The sequence below is a fragment of the Balearica regulorum genome, chromosome 13, assembly GCF_011004875.1.
Source record: "Balearica regulorum gibbericeps isolate bBalReg1 chromosome 13, bBalReg1.pri, whole genome shotgun sequence".
In the NCBI taxonomy this organism is placed as follows: Eukaryota; Metazoa; Chordata; class Aves; order Gruiformes; family Gruidae; genus Balearica; species Balearica regulorum.
Genome location: NC_046196.1, coordinates 4,342,922 through 4,369,226, shown reverse-complemented (window position 1 = coordinate 4,369,226; position 26,305 = coordinate 4,342,922). Strand labels below are relative to the sequence as shown.

General features: G+C 38.3%; 1 protein-coding gene across 1 annotated transcript; it reads right to left on the bottom strand.

Annotated features, from left to right (window-relative positions):
* Window positions 1-1,864: 1,864 nt before the first annotated feature.
* MLYCD (malonyl-CoA decarboxylase) lies at window positions 1,865-25,484 on the bottom strand. The gene is made up of 5 exons (XM_075765382.1): window positions 24,816-25,484; window positions 15,098-15,210; window positions 13,717-13,873; window positions 13,063-13,212; window positions 1,865-3,281 (listed from the first exon to the last, which is right to left on the bottom strand). Exons 1-5 carry the CDS (start codon window positions 25,467-25,469, stop codon window positions 2,748-2,750), a joined length of 1,608 nt encoding a protein of 535 aa, XP_075621497.1. The 5' UTR covers window positions 25,470-25,484; the 3' UTR covers window positions 1,865-2,747.
* Between the last annotated feature and the right edge of the window lie 821 nt (window positions 25,485-26,305).

Genomic DNA, 26,305 nt, shown 5'->3' with positions numbered 1-26,305 from the left:
ATAAGAGACGGTTCTACTCTGTTCCTCCCAGCCAAGAATGGCTTGTACATATTTATATAAGCAGCTAAATTTCACCTTGAAACCTGAATTCTAAAGTTCAGGAAGTTTAGAAAACACAACAGGAGAATGAAGCCATCTTCTGACCACTGTTAAAAACAGAAGTGGTCTGTTCTGTAGTAATGTGCACGGAGAAAATATCTGTACTAATACAGTTATGCGCGTACGTTCACCCTAAGGCTCTGTACAAAAACCTGAGTAGCAAAATGCACATGCTACATAGAAAAGAAAAAGTAGCGTGTGAGTAGTTTGTTCAGTCTGATATTCTAAGCTGTAGATAGCCACATTTTAGTATGTTTTTTACTCAGGGTGCTAAATACATATATATATACACACACACACACACATATATACACACCCACACAGAGTCTACTCCCTAACGTTCATGTTTCACATCTAAACCTTGCACAACAAACTTCAGATGGAACTTCAACAAAATTATCATAATGCCTTAAAAATGTGGGGTTTAAAGTAGAAGTGGCAATCAGGTTCTTCATGTAACAACACCATGCCAGAAGACGTGTCTTAATTAATCCGAAAGATTATATACATTTGACTCCAATTGTCCATCTGCCTTCAACCCATCTCTTTTCCAGCCTTAAGTCTCCTCTGGACATGCAATTGTTCAATACCTGTGATCAACTTCCAGCATTTCTTGAGGGTGAACCACAGACTTTAATTTTAAAACCTTCCATATGAAGTACTGTAAAGACTATACATACATGTGGTTGTGCAGACTACTTACCGTAACTACTGATCCAAGAGCAAAAATTGACAATCACTCTGAAGTTATCTCCTCAGGTTGGCCAGGACAGAGTTCCCTGTTCAAAGTCTCTCACTAAAAGTTTCCAACGCTTAGAGTGTTTAATCCTTAGTCTTTAGCTCCCCAGTTGAGAATAAGGAAAGTATAATCAAATAATCTTCAGATTTCTTTGTATTTCTAAGTGTTTCCTAGTGCACATTCAGCAAGCTACCCAGAGAAGGTGCAAAAAAACCAACCTCAACTTATATTTTGGCTTATACCGTATTGCCCCTGGTATGTACACCAGAACGCCACCACAAATCAAGGGAAATGCAACATTTCTTTACTGGTTTTGGCAACTGAAAAATTGCTGGACACATCTTGCTTGCAAGGGGAGGATAGGATTTATTATTTTTTTTTAATCATAACTGGTCAAAATCCATAAACAAACTTTAACTTGTTGACGTATGAGAAAGCTGTTGACTTTTTGGGAATTATTCTTAAAAACATAATGAAGGCAACATGGCATAGGAGAGTTGCAACTGCTAACGTGGCATGCCTGCCACTGATGACTAGCTGCTGTATAAAAATGCCCTTGCTCTCAAGGGAATAACAAGCACTCAACGTACTCTCTCCTTTAACTACGAGTGTTGCAAAATCTACCATCAACAAAAGTTATGCCTAGTTTTTCTCTGCTTGGAAGACATGTATAGTAGATTCCCACAACAAGTTACCAGCTTGGAGGATAAGATTTTCACTTTCTAATAACCAATATGAAAAAAAGTGTATCCAATTATATAATTTCACTCTAGGAGAAAGGCTAATTGGACACTTACAGCTTTCTTCACTTCTGTTTCATACACGAGCAGGAACTCTATCACTTTCAATTCCTCTGTATAATTCTTTTCTTGAAAACAGGACAGGAATTTGACCAGACATAGAATAAATCAGAAATTACAAAACAGCATGAAATACTGTTAGGATGGTCCTTCTGCTGTGGTGATGCTGTTATCAAGGAGGGCTGTTAGGTGAAGGAAGGTATGTGCTGAAATACACAAGACATGATTTATTGAGAAAGTTTATTTTATTGCTTTAGAGGTCACACCTACCTCTTAATTAAAAAAAGCTCTTTATTAACTTAAAAAATTACCAGAGCCAAAGTATGATATACAGATTTGGAAATTTCTCAACTGATCCCTAATTATGAGACTCTCTTATTCCCTTCTCCTATTTGAACACTTCCTTCTTGCTCATTATACTTTAGCAGACAAAAGCACAAATAGAATACTACATACCTTGTGCACTGAGAGATCCTGATTTTTCAACAATATTAATGCAAGGCTTTTCCATGCTCCACCAAAGCAAGGATTCAGTGAGATTTTTAGTGGGTTTGATAAAAGGCAAATACCAAGAGGTTTTACATGAGAGTTTTTGAGGGAGAAAAAGACAGATATTATTGAAATAAAATTGCAGATTACTGTTTTGCTAATATATTTGACCAAAAAATTACCTTAATTCAGTAATTCTTCCCAGGTACTTTGGTACTGCACTAATAATAGTATTATGACAAATAAGTGCAGCTCCTTTCGAAGACACGGTTTATACAGGTTTATTATCACCACAATAATGGTACAGCTCAAGTGTTCTGCATTCAAGTTACCACTGAGTTGTAACTAATTGGGAGAATTTTACTCACCCCTTAATACATACCTCCAACCCATTTGCACATAACAGATGTCTAGAACTTAGAGTGGCTCAGTCACAGCAAATCGGGTTTTGAATATACGGCAATATACGTAAGACAACTGATAAGCTAGATAACTTGCCATCCTGCTTTGCTGAGTAAATTTGTTTTATACCAGACATTCGCACTTAAATATAGACACTGCAAAATATTACAGCTCTTTATTGGTGAGGAACGCTTGTTCTTAGTTTCCATGATATTTAATTAAAGCTTGCTATTTTGCTGGAACTGAGACACCAAGGAAAGAACCTGCTCTGAGGCTTTAATTTGTTTAGTCCCTAGGTATGCTGCACTATTACTGGCTGTATCCTCTAAGAAATATCGGTAGTTTACCATCATGCCACAAGAAGCAGCAATGCCCCGAGGGCTTGTGTCCGCCATCCAGTTTATCCGCCACATCACAGAGCCATTCTGAAGATGAAAATTTGCTACTGGATTAAGAGCATAGCCACGATGTTTCTCTCCATACAAATACCAGGCACAGAGTCTCATAAATGGTGAATGAAGCACTTTAACTAATTTCTCTGATCTCAACCACTCGTTGTTATTTAAGAGTTTTTTTAGTGTTTCAGTAGTGGAGTCTCCTGTGATCTCAGAGATTTCTTGCCATTCTGATTCTGTAAAAAGTTCACTTCTTTCCAGTTCTTTTGTTTGTGAAGAGAGGAGACCAATAAGCCATTTTGTGAATCCCGGGATAGGTGAAAGAGTAGAAAAAGCTTTTATCTGAGGAAGTTCTTTCTGCATGCAAAAGGAGAGAAAGAAAAATAATTCATGAGTTTTGTCATGATTGACAATGAGAAGTTTGAGTGAAAGAACAGCTGATATCCTTCACTTGATGTCAAGCAAAGATTAGGGATTCTGAGAATTAACTGATACATGTAGACAAAAAAAAAAAATAAAAATCACCCTGCCAGTAATAGGTTAGTGACTAGAAAGCACTTGGAGAACACAGAAAATTTTAATGCTGACTGAATTACAGTCCACACACACAATCTATATAAAAGTACTTACGCAGTACTTACCAACACCACATTCTGGTATATCATTTTATAGGCAGATATAAACAAATACAATCACATGCCATAAAGAAGTTAATCAGAGGAATAAGATTTTTTTCTAAAAATAAACACACAAGTTTTCAAAACCTTTAAAATATCATTTATTTTTCATATGTAACTATCTTTTTTTTAAATCAAGGGCAGTTTATTATTTCTGTCTATTGTAAAATCAGAGGAGGTACAATTTCTAGATTTTAATGGAAAGAAGTATTTCCTGAAGTTCTTTTAAAGAGATTCTTTATACAGGCCAGCTGCTTTTCATGCTATTCCCAAACTGTAAACTACATTGACAAAATAGCAAGATAAGAAATACATACTTGCAGTAAAAAAATTGATCACACAGTTTAGTACTTGTTTTAACAAAATAAAACTTCTAATTTATGAGTAAAAACTGTTCACTATGGAATCATGTAAAGCAAAACATACATAAGGAAAACTGTGTGTTAGTTTTGGGGCACACTAACGTGAAGAATAGAGAAGGTTGTTAAAACTCCCTGTCACTTGGAATTAACAAAAATTACACCAGTCAACCCTGCTGAAGGAGTTGGGGAGGCAAGGAACAGAGGGAAGACGGAGCTGAAGTGAAACAACCACTGTGTTGTTTTAATTACTGTTCATATAGGAAGAAGTGGTAAGAACCACGACATTTATCAACATTACAGAAGTGTCTTAATGTCAACAGAAAATTGTGTTTAAATGACTACAAAATGCTTTTTTTCTACTTTGAGTATTACCGAGATAACCATTAAAAAGTCATCATCACTCAGATGCTACCTTACAGCAGCAAATGTTAATGGAATGCTCGGTACTAGCTTGGTTGTACTGCACCTGCAATGTGGCATCACCAGGTACTGCTGTGCCCCACACAACGCTGCCATCTGCGTTCTGTTTCATGAGGCTGCAGAAGCTGGGGAGCGCAGGGCTGGCATACCTCTGATACAGATTGGAGCCAAGCACCATTTCTAGTAACTCTGATAACTGGAATAATATTCAGGGGGTTCTTTACAACATCTTTTCCTTCCCAAATAGCTTACTGCTGTTCTGCTGGTTTCCAGCCCCACGATACATCAAGCAGCTCATATGTACCACCTCTTCAGTTTTGTCACTTATAATTGCATAAACTGAATAACCTCACTTGCTCCCTTTATCTGAAGTTCTTGGACTATTACACAGATATGTAAGTCAAAGAATTCTTTTTTTGGGACCAGAGAGGAACAAGAAAGACAGACCAAGTTACAAAGAAACACCCCATTTCATCTCCTTAGAGAGCTGGATAAAGCAAAAAGCAAATTATTTCATAAAACCACTCATTTCAATATTTTACTGAACAACAAAACCATTTATGTAATCAGAGAGACCAGGAGATCCTGACTGTTTTATTCTCAACACCTATAGCTACCATGGTCAAATAATGCAATACTAGTAAAGCATTGATCTCCTGTGACTTTTTCAAGTGTCCACTAAAGGACATGATGATACTTTAAGAGTAATTCTGAAGCACAAGTCTGTAACAAGATCTGTGAAATACAATTATCAAGTTTCATCACATGTGCGTTTCATAAATGAAAAAAAAATATTTGGAAATTGATGTGAAGAGATGTTTGTGGAAGGCAATTTCTGCTAGTATCTTGGCACCTCTTTGTACAATTTTAGAGAATACATTTATAAAACAAAGCACTTTATTAGGGTTGTGGTCTTACTGTGCACCACAGCTACAAGAGGCATGGACATAGAAAATACATTTTAATTAAAAGAATGCTTCTTGGAGTAGACAGTTCAGTCTTTTCTGAAAAGTTTCCCCTCTGCTGTTGAAAAAGAGAGCAATGACCACAGTAAATTAAAATAAAAAAAAATTGGGAACAGAAGAAATCAATTCCATTCACTTCAAAAATCTTTCCCTTCCCAACCTCACACTAAATATTTCCCCATGGATATAAAGACTATTTATCCACAAATCAATTCAAAATAACTTTATAAAATTTGAGTATAGACTCAAATGCACTCACTAAATCTTCCTTTGATCACCTTTCATCCACCTCCTTGTAAGGTTTCTGAATCAAGGAGTATACCTAATCATCACATTTGGAATCCACTTTTCTTTAAAGCAGCAGGATCTTAATTAGTATGGCAGAGGACAGCTATGCTCAGATGCCCCCCTTGTCAGCTACACTTTCCTTGACTGAACACAGCCCCCGCCAAAGACAACACCAGTAGCACAAAACCACACATTTCCTGGAGGAGGAGGAGGGAGAAAGATGGCACAGATGTGAATTTTTAAAGACTACTGGAAAAGTAACTTCAAGATACTTGTTCCTGGAGAAAAAGCTGATAGCTTTCAGTTTTGTCAAGATGGTATCAAACAGCATCACTTGCTACCTTCATTTCTCCATCAACACACCGAAAGCTGACCAGTGGTGACTCTACTGTGACCAGCAGTAGCTTAGCTGCTGAGACAGTCTGCTGTCAAGTAATCTGACCTTTTGCATGTCAGCTCTTACTGCTAGATGAATTTCTACTCAGAAGGAAGGGCCACAACTCCCTTCTGAACATTCAGTGACCCAGTACCCTTCTGCCTGTCCACACAATAATGATGGATGACAACTCAGCAACTGTCTAGGATGTGACAGACCTGTAAATGAATCTTAAGGTACAGAAACACAAACCTGTAAGCTATAATGAGAAGTACCCTTTTCATGTCAGCATCCTTAAGCAGCAGCAAGCTCCCCCCAAAAGGCACTGGATTTCAAAATGGGGTTTCATTCTTCTATGTCTTCATTCCCAGCTGTGCTTTAAGGTTCATCTTTAGTCCATAACACAGAGAACACAAGAGACAGCGATAAATTGGTAAAAGTTTTCAAATTAATGACCTATCAATGAGAAATCCTAGATGTGTTGCTAGAGGGAGTACAGATGTTGCTATTGTGCGGTGGGGTGAAAAAGAAGCAAAAAAAAAAAAACCCCAAGAAAAAAAGAGAAAAAGGTTGTTAGAGGCTATTTTCCTCTAGATAGGGATTCAAGGAACACAGGATGTGTTTCTTTTTCACCCGAATATGGGATTATATTCCTTAAAGGTTTTCCTTTTTTTCTAACTGTATTACTCATCTTATAAAAGACAGTGCCTTTGAGAATATATTGCTTAGGTCTCTTTCATGAATTCTTCACAGATGTTTGGGGTTAAAACCCGAGAGGGAAAGAAGGAAGGTAATGTTGAAATTTGAGAAGCAGAAACTCTTCTCTCTGCTAAAAGGAAAAAGTGATTGGACCAAGAGAAAAGGCTGCTTACCACAAAGTCAAGTCTGGAAGGGAAGTCTTCAGCACCATGTCTGCTAACAAAGCACAGTGTTTGAAACTAGTATTTTGCTGTTGAACAGAGCTAACAAACAGGGCTTTTCACACAGGAGCTGAGCCATGCCCATTGCTTCCATAGGGGAAGAATTCCCATCTCATCTCACAGCTTGCAGAGCTGAGAGAGTAACAATGCACCACCCACAATGAGAAAAGTGAGAACGAACAGTTTCTTCCTATATTCGTGTATTAACAAAAACCACTGCAAAGTTCAATGAAGCAAGTGACATTTTGCTTCCTTGTGATGTTTACTGCTCTTTGTTTATCATTCACTTTCAGAAGTGACCTGTTCACCATGCCAACCCAAAATACTTATCAGAAAGTTAGTAGCTCCTACTCTATTAATAACTACAAAATGGGAAATTGTGCATATTTTTTACTTCTTAGGACAGATAAGACATAGGAAAATGACCCCATTTTGAAGCTACAGTACAGACTACTACATATCTGATAAATGCTTGAGTTTAGGAGCTTATCTGAGGCAGCCATTTCTTGTAGAAAAATAAATAGATGCAGCAAAGTGTGCACATTTATGTTGTTGCTAAACTGATGTGCTAGTTTCTAAGGCTATTGGTGGAGATCCATTAATGTTTATTTTCTTGTCAGAAACCCACACACCATTAAGAAACAGCTGCTTATTTTGTTTTGGGGTAGATTTCTGGTTTTGGTCGTCTCTTAGTTTTTGGGTTTTTTTCATTGCAGAAGAGTGCAGATTTCTCCTATTATCCATATCTCATCTGAAACTGTCTTGCAGTCTGAAAGCTGTAGTCCAAGGTCACATTTTTCATCAATGAAAGCAAAGCCTGTTTTGGAAATTATGATCTCCCCAGGTCACCTAGATCAAATTAAGGTAGCAATTATCAACAGCCCAACCAGAAAGCTAAAATCTGCCGCCAATTGTTAAGCATTCAACTGAGTCACACAGCAGCTATCAGTTTTCTCCCCCAAATGCCACAGGCTATAAAATTCTAAGCAGTTTTCTCAAAGGCTTCACCACAGTTATCTGTGTCTGTCATCTACAGACTGAATTGCTATGATGTACCATCTACAGAGCTACAGACCATTTAGAGTGGCTATAAACACATTCTGAATTAAATGTCTGTCTAATGAGAAATCTATCTGTCTGCACATTCACCAGCACCTATCAGCTTGCTAGAAATGCATCTGTCTGCTTGTTTTCCAGCACCTAATTTGGGGTTTGTTTTCTTACTAGTTGTCTCAAATTGTTTCAGAATCCAATTCATTTCTGGGAGCACTACAAGCTTAAATTTGAGAAATACCAGATATTATTTCTGTAGTCTGCTCGCTGCTTTATATACATTAATATAACCAAGAGACTACACAGAACACTTATTCTCAGATTTGTACAGGGAGAACTGGGACCAAAGTGGTATCAGCAGACTAATGAATTAATCCCACTGCCTGCCCAAAAATAATCCAAGTAGGAGATGCTCAGAAAACAATAGAAGCCTGTTTATAAAACCCTTCTCAATTATTTGTGTAGCAAACCTTTGCCAAGCAACTACCAAAAAAATCTTCTGTTTAGGGCAGCATACCTTCTCCCAGGATGCCCTTTGTATGCAACACAAGCTACATCCCTACAGTCCTATTCTGATCTCCGTTATATCCCTCCCCTTTACCCAATTATATTGCAATACCTGTGGCAAATGCCAAATCATAATGTCTAGGTAGAGATTAAGGATTCAAACTGCTAACTGCGCATATATAAAGAGATGAAACTGAGGACCCATTCCTGTGACTCAACTTCATACATCCTCCATCTGCTTAAATTAGTGAAAGACTCAAAAGCAGGGGCCATTAACTTCTATGCAGTGCCTCAAACTAACAGTGCTTAACACTGAGGGTTGTAATCTTTGCCAGTGTCTCTACTGCTGCAGTTTTCCTAACAGTCCTAATAAAAAGCCATTTGCAAGAAATACTTTCATGAGGGAATCTGTACTTGACATTCTTTCAAGGTGAGAAGTGCTACCTACACATGTTCATGTTTAGCAGTGTATATGACCAGTTCAGGCAAATTAGGAAGCAGATTTCTAAAAAATTAAGCTCTATCTTAATTGTCCATTAATAAGATTTTAAGGAATCTGGTACTAACTGAATTTATAGACCTAACTTTAAAGTGTAGATACCTGCCAGATCAATGTTTCAGTACAGTTTTTAAAAATCTTGCCAAGTAAAGACTTCAATGGTAGGGAAAAAAGAGTGGCTATTAGCATATTTCTAACTTAGTGCATGCCTTTTTCTGATCTAATGATACACATTCATGACAGGTTCACTTTGGAATTTTCCTTATGAGGAATGACAGCTGATAATTCAGTTTTGAGGTTACAATGGCACTTACAAGTAGAAGTGTCAGAGCAGGTTAAGTTAAGGCAAAATCAGATAAAGGATTTTCACTAGAGGATAAAAAAAAAAAGTTTTAAGAGTTTGCAGTGCCTTGGGAAAATATGAATCAAATAACATTCTGCAGATCAAACAGATGTCCACAAAAGTTAACTCAAACAAATGGCAAGTTATAAAAGTGTATTAATCATCAACGATTCAAATATAATGAAAACCAAAATCCTCAATCCCTTCAAACAGTCTCCTCTTCCCAAAGGATTTTATTATCAGTTAAATTAAAGAGAGTCTCAACTTATGTAACCTGGAACACTTGGTGATTTAGCAGCACTTTAAATAAAGATTTGTTTATTGCAATGCCATGCAAAGGTTATACAAAAAAAAAAATCCTCTTCCTATCAGAGACCTCAACTATCTATTTTTACAAAGGCAGCTGAAAGCTTGCTTAATGAGATGTAATTCTTGACCCAAGATTTTTTTTGCTGAGGCTATATTGTTTCAGCTTCTGTCACCAAGTCAACTCAGCACTACTGCTATACCATTTGTCCCTTTTAAAGTAAGTGACTATAATGCTGCTCCAAAGAATTATGTCCAACCTGAACACAGACAACCTTGGAAAGTCCTTTCCTTAGACCTGACCAGAGAGAAAGAGAACACGTGTGCGCAATTAATGCACTGAAGTAGGACTTCCAGAATTCTGGGAGATGGGTAAAACCCACTGCCAAGAGTATTACTCATCACATGCCCTGCCTTTGCCCTCAACAATCTAACTTTGTAGAAACTTCACAGTGTAAATATTTTGAAGCTGAAATACACAGGGCTTCTCTCCACTGAAAGGCAAAATCCTCTGAGATGGGAGTCACAACATTTACAACAAAAGTGAATGACTAGGCATTATAGAAGTGCATCAAATAATTCTGGTAACAACAGTATGATGGTTTAGGGTCACTTCACAGATGTAAAATATGTAATGGGAGATAGTTCTTGCAGAATTCAAGACACCAAATTCAACAATAATACTTTGGAATGAAAAGGAAGAAAGCACGAAGGACTGGGAAGAAAGTGAGGAGAAAAGAAAAAATATTAACAACATCAAAGAGTGGGAGAAAAACTATTAGAGAACCACATCCATCACACATAAACACTCCGGGGTTATCCTTTATATCTTTTTTAGCCCTACAATGGTACCCCAACAAGGTTTATCATCAAGAAAAGGAATACTGTAGAGACAATACATAGACATTGTTGTACCTTTAAAACATATAGATATAGAATAAATACAAATAGGCAGTTCAAGTTTTGCTACAACTACATAGTCAACTAAGTACACGTCCAATTCACCATCTAAAACCTTACTAATAACAGCACATTTTTCGTAACATCTTAAAGCAGTGTATGAAATTTAAGTAGGGAGGAAGACCACCTTTGGCACTGTTTGGCAAGCAATTAGCTTTCAATATTAAATAAGTTATTTAAGCTTGAGGCAATAATTTTACGATTAGAATGTATTTAAAGGCATCTCAGCCAAAGTGGTTCCTATTCATCACGTATTTGATCAACACTGAAGGGATGGAATTTACAACATTGAAATGTAGAAACTTTATCAAATGTATAAACAAGAAACACATCCTTCTGTTGGACACATCAAATTTTAGAACTTGTAAATAGGTTACCAAAGTATGGTATGTCTATTTTCCTTTATAACTCACTCATAACTTTTCTAGTGTTGTAAGCAATTTAGTGATGGACAAATACATTGTCAATAGGGTTATTTTATGAGAGCCACTCAATTATCCTGAAATTATTTTTCAGATGTGAAAGCAGATAACTCCATGAATTTATTCCAATTTCTCTTCAGTCAAGATCAGACATACGGCACAGCCTAATTATACCTGGACTACTGCACTTTAGACAATTAATCTAAATGCCATTCCAAAAGCAAGAAGCAACAAAATTCAGCCAAAATATCCATTAAAAATAAAATAAAAAACTTCAGGGCAGCCAGCTATGATTCAGTAGTTGACTAATCCATCATTTTGCAATAGTAGAAATTTGGTGCATCCAATTTTCAGTTATTTTTGTAAGTAGAACTGAAGTTCTAAATCACAGACAATTTTCCAGACATCATTACTAATCCAGATGTTGGAACAATGAATATAAACAGTAGTGATTATTACTTTTAAGTGGTAGCTTTATTAATAATTTAAGTAGTAAAGACTATTTAATAATGTACTCAAGACAGAAAAGTGACTGTTTCTTTCAAACCACTCTGTATATAAATTAATGAATTTTCATTCCTTTCTCAGTTCCTTGGAATAAGATTCTACAAGAAGTCATCCTAAAACTCGTAACAGTAATCTCATAGTGTAACCGATGTGTTTAACTTTTTTTTTAATTATAGTGATGGGATAGGTTGTGTATAGTCTCTGTAAACAAGGTGATGAGATTATTAGCAATAGTAAGGTAATGGTCAAATGATTGTGGTGTTAGTAATCAGTCTTGCTGCTATGGTCCCTGTACAGCCCCAACCTAACAGGTAACTAATAAAAACATTTTAAGAATGAGAACCTGAGAGCTTGGTGGTACCATGGAGCTGATAAATTCTGTAGTTGGTACATGAGCCAAGCAATAATTCATTTTCTGTCAAAATCATGTCCTATGAGTGAACTTTGTTCATTATAATCTAATTATAATACCAAAACACACCTCCATTCTAAAAGCTACCTGCCTCCAAGGTACAACCACCCCTCACTGGGCATGCTTTCTGAATTTCTTTAAGTCTATAGCTTTAAAAGCAAAGCGAGAAAGTTTTACACCAATCATAATGAAGTAACTATGTAACTATGTCATGTAATTGTAACTACGTGTGTTTTAGGAATATAAATGTGTATGTTTGTAGGCTAGGTGGGCACGTTAGGAAGAGAGATCCCCCATGCACCCCAGTGCTGAATAAACCAATGTTGGCTTTCTAAACTGCATTTCTGTTTGGAAAGTTTTTATTGCTGTCTGAGCGGTAACAATAGCATGCAATGATATTATATAAATTCATAGAACTGACTTGCATAAAGTAACTGATTCCTGTGGCTTTCAAATGTTAAAGACTTCTTCTTTACTATATTGCAAGAAATGCCTGGGCAAAGAAATCTCTCTCCTTTTTTTTTTTTTTTTAATAGACATATTCAAGGCAAGCATGCAAACTGCATACATAACCAGTGGCAATTAAATATAACAAACAAGAAAATGAATTAATTAATGTATGGGAATTATTTTTGTTACTGGAGCAGCTGTAAGATTTTGAAAAATAGAACAGTCAGGTACATTGAAGAGAGAAAACGTTGATCAGGGGCCTGGAAGGAAGCCTGTTAGCCTGCATTAACATTGCGCCACGTACTCAACTGAGAGAGAGTAGTCAATCATATAGCACACTAAGTTGCAAAATACAGCTATATTAAAGCTATCTTCAATAGCAATGTACTAATTTGACTTTTAAGCAACCTATGAACATGATTAGGCAAACACAAGTAATTCATGCAGCACATGTCAACTATGTAGCAGTATCTACATCTGGCAGACATTAACCAGTGGCAGAAAATGTTCTTCCAACTCTTCAAAGGTTGATCTAGTAAGAAGCTAGAGGTGTAGGGGAAGACATAGCAGCTCCTTGCTTTGAGCTATGACACAAAATGGAAACTAAAAGAGCAATGTAAGGGGAGCGCACTGGCCAAACAGCATCTTAAGTACACCCTAAGTACACCTACCTGCAGCTCTTTTACAACCCGTTTGATGAGGTGAGTCCCAAGTTCCACACCTTGCAGTCCCTGCTGAGTCAAACTGATTGAGTAGAAAATTGCTGTTGTAATTTTGTCTGTATCTTCTGTTTCTAAAGGCAGCACTTCTTTCACTATGGCCTGGGGAAATAAGAATTAAAAAAAAAAAAAAAAGTAAGTAGTAGTTATTATCATCAATATGGGGGAGGAGGCCTTTCTTTTCACCTTTCAAATGTGTTAACACTTTTCCCCACTGTTTTATTCATTATCCTCTGTGAGAAACAACAAAAATCTAATCAAAAAGTAGAAAGAAGAGCTACTTATCCATTAGCAAGTAAAGGAAATAATTGTAACGTGGTTTAAAATTTTCAGAAGTAATCACAACTGCTTTGAAGTTTCAATCTTACTTGCTATCTTTTCTTACATATTTATCTTTTCTTATTCTTATTGCACTTGAGCAAAGCCCCAAAATTTCAACTTACATAATACAGCAGATACACAGAACATCCCTTTTTAAGTACCGATTCTCTCATCTCTTAAAAAAATGAAACAAAAATAAATGTTCCCAAATTATAAGGAATTACAGATTTTAAAGAAGTACATTGCAATTTGAGCACTTTGCTGGGTATTAAATGCGTCATGTACCTGGATGCTGCTGGAGATGTCACTGGTTAGTGCAACATGCAACACTATCAATGGTTCTCCTGGGATTGCACAGTGAGAAAAAAAGTAGCATCTTCTATATGACCCAACTCGACGCTTCATATCAACCCAGTTTCTAACAGGATGCACAGCTTCAGAACTCAATGAGAAAATAAAGAAAAAAAAAAAAGGTAAAATTATATATTTTTTTCATTTAAAAATAAGGTCTGCTGCCAACTCCCCAATAAAAAAAGGAGAATCAGGCTGTAAGTGAAAAAAGTAAAATTCATCAGCAAATTGTAATAAAGTAGATTGTAAAGGCATATCGCACATCTTTGGGATGTGCTTATTACACATCTGAGATTTCACTTGCGCTTTCTGTTCAGTACAGGATATCCGATTCAGATGACTAAGTTGTTGAATGAGTCTGAACAGACCTGTAAGGAATTAGTTTTCCCAAGCTACAAAGGAGTCTGTTAGCACTCCCATAGTCATGTCTCCAACCAATCATTCAAAATATTCTTTCAATATGTAATAGATAAAAGTCTAGTGTGCTTGCCAAAATACCTTGAAGAATAATTAAATATTACCAATTATTTTTATTTTGAAAATTTAGCTTGTATAAGATCTCTTTGCCTCATCAACATTTAAGGCATGTACTTTCAGAACTCTTTAGAGATCCATAATTCTTCAAGCTTTTTATATAACAAAATGTCACCCAACATAACTTTGATTCAGTCACGTTCAACTTCATCACTACAACTTTGAGTATGTGACAGAAATTCAGAAATAAATGTTGTAGATTTTAAGGAACGTTTACAAAAACCAAGGTGCTGTCATCACATACACTTTACAAGTGATTCTGTGCCCCTCACCAATTCCAGTCAGGAAGGGGAGCCTCACTACATTAGAAGTAAAATATGCCAAGTATTGGGTACACCATGCTGCATCAGACTTAAATACTGATTCTCTACCAACACTGCTGGTGCAGACTGAGGGGAGAAGGTGGCAGCAGTGATGGAGGCAGCAGCTGCATCTGTGGGAGGAAAGGGAATGCGAGAAGGCAATGCTGCAAGAGGCTGGGTTTGTAGAAGAAGTAACAGCAGCACCTCTGGGAATGTGGGAAGAGCAACTGAGAAAGTTGGAAGAAAAGACAGCAGTCTACAAATGCAGTATGCGAGCTAAAGGATCAAATTCTGGGACAAATGATTGCCTTTACCATTTACTTATTTCAGTTTTTAAAGTGTGCTCTTTAGTGTGTGAAATACAACTACTCCTTATGGTTCAGTATTGAAAAACAGCATCTTGAAAATAGTGGACCTGTGCAGCCACAAGAATTTCATCACCTTTTCATCAACAAGCCTTAGCAACTTTTAGCACTTACTCACTAATTTTCTGGAGTACTTCACAAGGAGATTGCCAAGTGACCCGTTCCAAGTTTAGGAATCCTGTGGAGAACCACTCAGAAAGCATGTTCTTTAGAACTCCATTCATCTCCTGCAAACAGAAGAAAGAGGGACTTAGCTGCTAAAGCTAGGTAGAACATAGGAATGCGAGTAAAGATAACCTTGATTATTTGAAACTACAACACTGGGAAGTTCAAGGAAACTAATGCATCTGTTTGAGAAGATTAACCACCTAATGGTTCAGCTTTCCTCACACAGGACTAAAACAATGAAAATGTTTAAAGACTATAGTAAACTGCAGACAGGGAAATGGAAGGTAACGCAAAACAATGTAGATGAAAAGCACACAATAAGTAGAAGTATTTGAGCAGTCTTGACAATAAGGCTGTAGTTGTACAGGTGCTCAGATTTAAATACCATGAAAAAATTATGGGAAATTGGATGAAAATTAGGACTTGAATTTCACTACAATTTTCTACATCTGAATCTCTTCTGAGTATTCAGTAGTTCATGCCTTAGGAAAACTACTGGTACTAGCTTATTAATATAAGAAAGCAACTCACCAAACTAAAATTTTCCAGTTCCTTATCATATTTTATTAGTCAGCTCTACTTTATTAAACATTTTTCCCACTGCTCTTTATGAGAAAGACACAGAATAGCTATTTACTCCTACACATTCTGCACCATGATTAACACATGGAACTTTCTACTTGTGACAGATCTACACAGCACACAATATACCTGCTGGAGGTGATGGGAACACATACAGGCACATTTATGCATCAGTAAGGTATAAAAATGCTTCAATTTGGAATTTAGCATGGATTTTACAACTCAGCACAGGAGCTGCACATGCCCACTCAGGATGATAAATTAGAAAATTTGAGTCTTTCAACGGGCAGCAGATTAAAACCGTAGGCTTTACAGAATCTTTCTTCTCTGTAAGTACGAAAATTTTTGAGCAAGAAAAACAAAAAGCAGCAGCCTAAGACTACAGAACTCAAAAATCACAACAGATTTGGAACAGTATGATACAGAATTAAAGTCAACTGTAATATCAAATCCTTTCAGAAACATTCCTGTAATAATGAATTTTATATTCCCTACTGATTTCCTGCTGCCTATATTATTACAGATTTTCATGTCTAAAATTCTTTGAGTTTAGAAAGCATTCTTGAATGCAGCACAGCATGAATACCCCTTAAAGAGAATCTAGAGCATTTTTTTTTCTTACATTTGTTTTGTATACAGGACAGTGTGATACCAGCACCAATGTACCAATAGCCTCATCGGAAACATAGGCTTACCTGAAACTTAATAACCATTTATTTAAAAACAAAACCTCTTCACCTTCTATACAGATCTTTATTAAATAGCCACTGCTGTACATAAAATAGCCAAATATTATATTCCAATGTACTTTAGCTTGCTACATTTAAGCAAAACAACAGAAAAAAAAATATGTATCTATGCAGAAAACACTTACACTTAAACATCTTTCCAAAGCTCAGATGCAGTCTCAGAACTTTCATGAAAAAGCAAAGATATCTCCTACTGCAACCTAACAAAGATGAAAGCTGTAGAGGTACTTGTCAAGAGACACACATCAGAGAGGGTTCCTGTTGGCCAAAGTAACTACTACAAGTATTCCAAGATCGAAAAAAGGACAGTTGCATTCTTTAATTCAACATACTAGAAAAACTAAAATTTTCAAACCCTGACTACACTTGCAACCAACTGTGATGAGATACTTCAATCTACACCCAAACTTAAAATTAAATTAAGTCCTCACATAAAAACTCCTGAAGTTGATGGTAATGACCACAGTCATGGAATTTGCAAGATAAATTCATAACAAATCCTGGCTCTTTTCCATACCTGAAGTATGAGTACCTGAGTCAATTTTTCCTTCAGTTTTCCTTTTTCCTACCTACTCCTTCCACACTTACTAAGTTGTGTTAGTGAAATATATAGGCTTTTGTTTGGCATCTATCTTTGTTTCTGCAGCAAAGGATACTCTGAGAATGATCTAGAAGAAAACAGCCATTCACCTGCAAAGAACAATTCTGTCATGCATGAAAATTTTATGCTATCTTTACTTTTTTCAGTAGCGTCCTCCAATATATAAGAAAAGAGCTTACTTATTGAAGCATAAATTGACATATATGTCAAATAATGAAAATGTCAATTGCATTGTTCCCAGTACAGGGAGTATCCATGAACTCTTCCATGATGTCAAGTCTCCAAAGATTTGTAAATTAGGTTTTTGTTAGTCTTTCTCAGTAGAGCTCTCTTTCAGTTATACAATAAACTGTGCTGAAAGTCTTCTGCCAAATTGTACTTCTACCTCTACTTGTACTACCAGGCTGAACAAAGCCTGCATATGCTAGTAACAAAAAGTTGTTAAATGAATATGAAACTGAAATAATAAAAAAAAGAAAAAATGCACCATAAGTACATTTATAGGATAAGCAGTCTCCACTGGAAAACAAGGGAAGCCACATCATGCACGGCACCAGCATAAAAAGAAACCTCTGAACAAAATGCACATATGCGACTATCTGCAACAAGTACCACTGAAGAAGTGAGAGACGTGAGGGATCCCACTAAACAAAATCCACCCTAGGAATAGACAGTCTTCACAATTCTTCACTGAGGCTTTGATTAAAATGCTCCTGCCTTCTCTGTCTCAAGGTAACACTATCCTTGGTAGGGATAGTAGCAGGGGCAGGTGGAGGAAGTAACATAATAGATGCCATTAAAAAGGACCAGATTAGCTACGTCAAAACTTTGCAACTAGGATAGTTAAGAGGGATGTATGCAGTATACCTTCCCTTGCCTAACCAACGGATCTACTGCACACTTACAGCAAGTCTGATGATTTGGGGGCCTTACTAGACACATATGTTAAATCTGTGCTGTCTTACTACCTCAAAATACTATTTCTATAATATGACATTACTGTGAAAAATGCATAATTACTGTTGGCTCAGGGCACCTCAACACTTGACTTGCTCTGACAATACATCACTCAACTGCATTTAGAGTAGCTGTAATCTATACTGGCAAAACAGTTTTTGCTGGTGCTTCTGGGCTAGCAGATTAAAGTGAAAGCAGCAGACAAAACAAGCTGTACCAAAAAGAGCCCAGAATTGTCTGCATAACAGCATCTGCAAAGAAAGAGCTCTTTCTGGCACAGCTAAGTCATGCAGGAATTGCATCTCCTGGGCAGTACAAGTGAGTGGGTACTGGCCTGCAGCCTCAACAAGGCTTGCATCAGCAAGTTTTATTGGAAAAAGCTGAATTTTAGTACTCTCTCACACACAGATTTGTCTTTTTTTTCTTCTCAATACATTTTTCATCTTGAATTGTAGAGGTATAAGCGTCCTAAACAAATATATTCTGATTGTTTTGTTTCTTCTGGCTTTAAGGTACTTCCCTTGCAAATCCTTGTTTCTGCACAGCTCTGAAGTTTTTAGAAAACAACCATAAATCATTTTGGTCAAATATCCCCTGGTATAGTGAAAGTCTCCATCTCTTTCAGGATTGCTTGGTTTGTTTTCTTTTGTAAGGGCACACCATAAGCCAGAAAAATAAGCTAGAGCTGTCAGATCTGGGGTCAAACTAACAGATTCCTATGGCTCTCTTGTCATCCATCTGCTTTTTGGAACATCACTTCAAGCTGCAGTCTAGCAGCTAGGAGGGAAAACTGCTGATGGCTGCACTCCTGCTACTCATTATTTTGAACACACTGCTCTGCATCTATTGGCAGTAACACGGCTCAGATGGCAACGAGTGACTTGGGAGAAAGCCAGTTACACTACATGGATACTGGTAGAAGTGGAAAACATCGGAATCAGACGCATTTTGCTTCTTTGAAGCACCTCCAGGTTTAGCAAGCATGCTCCATACCATGGGACATAATGATGCCCAACTGAACTGCAGGCTACTTTTCAAGATGCAGAATGCATTATAGAGCTACTTTAGGTCCAAGATACAGCTGTATAAAAGCAATGCATTCATAACCAAAGAAGAAAGTGAAGCAGATGTGTTTTCAGTAATGTTTCTGGAAGAAAGGAATATTGTTTATGGGGAATTACAACTCAATTCGAATAATCTGTCTGTTGTAAATAATAATGCTTTATAAAACCACAGGGCAACACGCAGGTCAAAGAAATAGAATAATTCCAGTTGGAAGCGACCTACAATGATCATCTAGTCCAACTGCAACTGTGTATGTTGACAAAACTTCTTAGTGCAGAAAGACATAAACCACTTTATACTATCCAAAACTGTGTTTAATTTAAATCATCTCAGCAAAATGCTGGTTGTGTTTAATATCACAGTATAAGCTAAGTTTCTGAAAGGCTTGACTCCAGCGAGACAGTCTTGAGTTAGGTTCTCTTATTGTGTAAATGTAGTGGTAAATAAATTCTTATTTTCATTTCAGAGGCCTTTCTAGTCATAAAATTACATCTCTGACATTTCATTAAAAAGAAAAAAAAACACACATTTATTATTCAGCATCCCAATTTTAAATTTGAGCAACAAGACATACTCAGATTAGTATTTATAATTACCAGCTATACAGCCGAATATAAAAAATTGTGATTTTATTTTTTTAATCCTGTGTTCTTGCTATAAGACAGCAAGTTACAGGCTTTTTGATTTTCACATCAGGTCCCTATTTATTGGGCAACAAATGGGAAAATTCTTCTGAAAAACTTATATTATTTTTTAAGAAAAACTGCCTCTCTGATGAAGGAACTATTTCAATTTCCCTCTCAAACTACTAAAAAATTAAATACCGCTTACAATGAAAATTCATATGCAGATATTTACAGAGAAACATAATATGAAGCAGCAGTAACTAACACTCCATTCATATCAAACAGATGGCTCAGTTATTGTCAGTTGCTGGTTAGATATCCGACAGGGCTACAAGAGAATTATTCTGCCAGCCTCACAAGAGTCGAGTTTTCCATGGCTTTAGAAAGTTTGAAGTTTTTAACCTGATAAGCTTCATTTGGGCATCCTGACTTACAGACCTATTCTGATACTGCCATGTGTTTAAAAGTGCCTTTGGGTTTTTTCTGCAAATTAACTTCAAAACATAGATACAGCATACCCTTGATGAGATACTGAAAAATATACCCATCAGCAAAATGAGATTCAATAGTGCGACATAAATAAAAGAGGACTGTTTTTCTGCTTTTTTTTTAAAATTGCTAATAGTAATTAATGCAGTGGTAATGGTAGTGTTGAAAACTTCCCTGGCTCTTGTGTTTTATATTGTTCGATGTCTTACTCTTAAAAAAAAAAAAAATATTTTTTATTTCCCTTCCCCCCATTTTTGCTCATTTAGACAATAAGTGTGCACAAGCACTTTAAAGTGACTTAATCACCTGTGTATGTTCCTGTAATCTGTTGAGCAAACACAAAATACAAATGCTTCATCAACCAATATCTAACAGTACAAGCTGCTTCTGTGTTGATATGTTTAGAGGAAATAGAAAAATATTTATATTTACAACACAGCAGTGGGTAATCCTTGTTTTAATAGGTCTTTCAAAATGCAAAGTAAAAACTAAGGACTAAGAAATACTTTAGACAGTTTGGGCAAACCCAAAATCCCAGTAGGCCACATAATGTTTTCTGTAATTCTCCTCCAGAATTTCTCCTCCAGATTGGGAAGATCCATTTATTTTTATTTCCACATTTCCTTGTCAGTGCAGATACAAAAGTTTAAAAAAAGCTTGTTGCACGTTTGCCTTTCTGTATGTTGCAATTTAAATGTACAATAGATCTTGAAAGCAAACCGTTTCGATACATAGATTGGATACATAGATTCTCCATATAGCCACTGTTTCACCTGAGTGAACAGATATTCTAATCCACTGAAGAATCCTCACCAATGAGACCACAGTTCTTTCAAAGCAGTAAAACTGGTTGAAATAAAGATATCTTTCAGTGAATGTACGTAGGTAAGACATCTACCACCACAAGTATTTCCCTTCCCCAAAGAGCCATGCACAGCCTACACACAAAATATTCTCCCTTAAAGCCTGTTCTACCATTTCCACTTCCTCTACTATAATTTAAAACCATTTTCCCTGATTATATGAAGGTCAGTGTTCAAATCTGTGAAAAAGCTTTAAGAAAGGGAAACAATTCAAGGAAAAGTCCGTTAGGTCCTTGCTGTGTTTAGGAGTGGCTGCTATGAGGGGAAAAATACCCAAAACAATTATGGTGTTTCTTTTTTTCTAGTAGACCAATACAAGCACAAGATTAAAGATACACTCCAACTACTGCTTAATTATGGAAGCAGGTTTATTTATAAATCAATTTGACAAAAATACTATCTTTTTCATTATCTTTTGCCAGCAACTTGAACCTTCCACTGACTTTCACTACATCATATGGAAAGATGTAGTGTATTTTAAAAGCAATAGTTGAATGATTTGCTACCTGAAATAATAATGCTGTGAATTTTTCACCAGAGTCCATATTTCAAATGCTGAAACTAGGTAAGCAAACAAAATATAAAAAATCTCCAGAGGATAATGCTGGCACAGAAAAGGAAGTACTGCAGGTGAGAAGGTTCTGAGCAATAAGAGGAAGAACTACATTCAGAAAACAGGTTTTCAGCAAATTTCACTCTGTGCACTGCAAGGGCTTACCAGAAAATCAATTCATTTATAAAGACACTGGAAAACGTGTGTGTCCTTTGGTGGAAGGAAGGAACAGAACACATGAAAAGAACATAAGAGGCAGACGAAAAAAAATTCAAACAGCATCATGAAAAAGAATTAGGCCCAGCTTTAATGCCATTTAACTTTTCAAACAATGTATTATGTGCCAATACTGTTTTGGAGGGTTTTTTAAAATGGTTGTCTTAACATTATCCATGAGGCTTACGATAGTAATAATTGATTCATATATTTAATAGAAAAGAAAATCAACCCCTGGGACAGATTATGAAGAAAAATTTCTCTTCACTATATGTCCTGTATGTATTTTTGGTGGACTCTTTGGAAAAAAAGGCTGTACAGCTTCAAAAATACAATTTACCACTAAATTTTTGCCATCTGATTATCAAGAAACTTGTGTCAAGAGTATTCATCATCTTTTACATATCCACAGAAAGATATTTACTATGTCATAACAACTTGTCACTGAGGATACCTATAATTTTTCTGTCTTGCTCTAGGTGACGACTCTGCCTTCTAATAACTAACTTAAATATAAATGAAACCTTTTTTGCAGCATGTTCCTTCTCTTTGCACAATGCATCATTTTAAGGATTTCCAATGCATTGTTCAGGGTTTATGTTCAAGATCTATGGAATTCTTCCAGTAAGGTAGTCACCATTCTTCTTAATTTCTTATAAGTCAGCTTTTTCAACCCAATTTGCCTTTCACTGGATCCTGACAGCTAGGGCACTATGACTTCTCATTTAATGGACACTGATAAAATAGTTCAGTGACTTCAGTGCTCAGAATCTTTACAAGGCTAATAATGAGACACATTTTGGCACACAGTGGAGCTAGGCACATGTCATAAAACCAGAGTAAGTTAGGCATTCACATTTCTTGATTTACTTTAAACATCAATTCAACTTACGAGGTGATTTATGGAAAACAACTAAGGGCATTATGAAGATGTGTATACTTGGGATTAACCAAAGACAATATTGCACCAGTTTGCAGTACATCATCTATTTTGCCAATGACTCAGGAACAGTGAAACCAATGGAGACACAATCATCAGGTAATTTGCATCTTCTTGTTTTAAAATAATACCTTAAGAAATTCAGGCACACAAGAATTCATCATATGTAATAGCGAACCCTGACATGTTAACATCTATCCCCAGTTCCAGAGCTTTTCTATACCTTTTTTTGTTTCTCTCCTGCAGTTAGGGAAACCAGCAAAGAACCACTCCAAAATTGTCCTCTACAAGATCCCAAAATTGTGTTATATCATGAGATCCGTTCTCTACTCAAGACTCAAATTCTTTATTAAAAAAAAAACAAACCTCCAGCAACTCCTTCCCACCCCCTAATCTATACCCTGAATATTCTGCCATATAGTTTTCTCTGTTCTTGACATTTAACCTCAGAACAGGTAATACAGTAAATATCTCACACCTACGGCTTAATGTATCAAATTAAATGCACACGTCCTCACACCACTTCCTTGCAAAACACTTGCACCAGCTAGTTACTAATCAGCTCCATTGCAGAGACTGTCAGGACTTGCTGCGGGTCAGGTGCTTGTAGTTACTCTGACACTTGCAATAAAAGCAAACAGATTCTAAAGGCTGAGCAAGATGCTTATTTCAGAAGCAAGATATAACACCCTTCCCAGACACACTAGCAAGAACAGTGGAATAGCACAGAGTTCTAGATCTTAGTTGCTGTGGAAAACAGATGAGAATGACCTAAGTAAACTCCAAACTGAAAAGAAACAGTATCCAGGGTAAATTCTTACAGTTAATACAGTCACAAACAAAAACCAAACCAGTTCTAGTTTAATCTTTCCAGGCTTATGTACTATTTATCACCGACTCTCATTTTTAGACTATATCACATTTGAAAAATAAAACTGATCAAGTGCAAAAAAACCTACAAGAATAGATATGCAGAACTAAGCCCAGTCATGGGATGAACCCAAACATTTAAAAAAATATTTTGAGAAGATGACATGACAGAATGCTTATGACAGCCCTTTTATTGAAGCTTTAGTTTTGCAGACAGTATTTTCCTACTTTCAAATGTGTTTAGTACATTTCTGAACATACTGTATTATTTGACATGTATATTCAGCTGGTTTACACATTTCTATGCTGCTAATTTTGCAAATTCAGTCTTTTTACTCAAGATGATCCAACTGGATGTGGAATCTTACCCATGCTGTTGCTACTTCAGTTATGTGATGACTATGGTTAATTGACAACACTAAAAACATCCTTTTCTTGTCAAACTTAATTTGGATCTGAATATTGACAAGTTACGGTAAGCCCACCTGACCAACTTGCTGTCTTTCTTCATTGCCTTCTGGGAAGTCCTGCCACCTTCTGCCACTGTCATCTCCTAAACTATTCCTTCCTCCACACCCATGTCACCTCGCTGCACCATGTAACCACTGGGGATGTTCCACCTCACCTATTTTCTACACACTACCAAGCTAAATCATGACAACTCCTTTCTCCTGTCAATATTCTTCATCATTAGAACAACATGGCTACTATGTCACTTGTGGCCCTATATCAGACTCAGGAGTCACGCCACTACACGTCACTCCTGCAGTGAGTTCCTGAAGCGGCTTGGGAGCCCCAGCATCAGCTGCATGATGCCATGCTGCGTCAGTGCAGTACTTCCTCCACTGCCCTAATGCCAGCCCTTCACAGCCTGCAGCCCAGCCTCCTGCTGCCGCTTCACTTTGGAAAGCCCATTACTTCACACCATGGGCCGCTCCCTTCCCGAGCTGTGTCAGCAAAGCCAGCTCCACTGGTGCCATGGCCTGTGGGAAGGGTCTTCGCTCGTGTCACACCACGGAGACCCCAGCAGTGAACCAGGCTCACAGGCCACTTTTGAGCCCAACGTGGAGGCTCCATGAGTAGCCCCAACCACATCCCTCCAGCCTCCCCCCGACTCCCTTTCGGAGCCACCCACTCCCAGCCCAGCCCTCACCTTGACATGAGGCCCATCCACCGTCTTGGTCGCCAGCCCCTCCATCAGGTCGCCCCTCAGCTCCACCAGGAAGCGCAGCCCACCCTCGAGGCGGCCCAGGTGCTGGAAGAGACCCCGGTACTGGGGGTTGAGGTAGTAGCGGAGCCGGTCCTCGGCCTGCAACAGGGCCCCCAGCTCCCTCTGCTGCTCCCGGGCCTGCAGCACCTTGGTGCTGAACTCCGCCACCCGGCCATGGTCCACGCCGAAGTCGCGGGCCAAGCGGTTGAGGAGCTCGGCCCTGGGCGGCCCGGCCTCCAGGGAGCGGTAATACCGCACGAACTCCGCGCTGCGCAGCTCCGCCGGAGGCGGCGCCTTCTCCTTGGTCTCGTAGGGCGGCAGCGGCGGCACGGAGCGACTCAGCAGCTCCTCCATGCCCGCGACAGAGGCGGAGCTGCTGCCCACCGAGCCCCGACACAGGCCGGCCGCCACCGAGACGCGACACAGCCCCCGCGGCGCCGCCCAGGGCCCACGCAGGAAGGGCCGCGGGCTCAGACACGGGCCCAGGCGGCTCATTACGCGTCTCGCCTCTTGCGACAGCCCGCAGAACACCCTCCACCAGGGGCAGGCCGAAGCACCGCCTTCGGGGCTGTAGCGGACGGGCTGATTGGCTGGCATCACAGACTGCCAGCTCTCGTCGCCAATCCAAAACGAGAAGAGTGTGTCGGGGTTGGGGTGGTGTCGGCCGCCATCTTGAGCGTGGCGTAGATGTACAGGTCACTGGGCTGCTGCACGGCGGCAGAGCCGCCTGCCGGGTGGGGTGCTGCGCCCAGGGGCCTTACCGGCGGTTCTTCCTCGCGCAGAGCTTATCTCTCCCTGAGTGTGCCTTCCCTTCACTGTAAAGCCCATTGCCTCCTGTATCTTTCTCACCTGTTGCTCCCATTTTTCCCCTACCCACCGCTGTTTCCCTCACAGCCCACCTGTGCCCGAGGGAGAAGCTTGAGGTGAAGGAAGCTTGAGGTGAACGTGCACTAGGCCAGCCATCACGATGAGCCCATGACCCTGGCAGAGTTCGGATAGCATCAGGGAAAGCGTGGTTTTAAGATTGGTGGCATCTGAAAAGGTTTGTCCCCGTAGTCGTAGGAGGTCAGCAGGTTTGGGCTCTTGGAAGCCTGCCAGCTGTTGGTTGAAGTGGCCGAGCAGTGAGGTACAGGGCTTTCTTCACAGTCCCAGGAAGCCCAGGCCAGGCCTCCTGGTATCTGCTCTGAAGTAAGTGCAGGAAACTGCACGGATTTGACTGTGTAATTTGAGGAAACAGTTCCGAAAGTAGTTTGTCCTTTGGGACCTGTAACAACTCCAGTTATGAGCCCAAAGTCCTCTAAAGTGCATCAGGACTGTTCATGAACAAAACTGAACATATACATACTGCTCCCGGTTCAGTCCTGCAGAGATGTATTTGGCTCCTGACATCCTGTGTGCTCTGTCATTACTACTGTTGCTTGTCCATTAAACCA

What these genes read in the sequence shown, in the direction of transcription:
- MLYCD (XM_075765382.1), bottom strand. Translation starts at nt 25,469, where the DNA reads ATGCCAGCCAATCAGCCCGTCCGCTACAGCCCCGAAGGCGGTGCTTCG. An exon ending in TGGATGGGCCTCATGTCAAG is followed by an intron (nt 15,211 to 24,815) that starts GTGAGGGCTGGG and finishes TTCTGTTTGCAG; the next exon opens with GAGATGAATGGAGTTCTAAA. An exon ending in GTACTCCAGAAAATTAGTGA is followed by an intron (nt 13,874 to 15,097) that starts GTAAGTGCTAAA and finishes TTTCTCATTGAG; the next exon opens with TTCTGAAGCTGTGCATCCTG.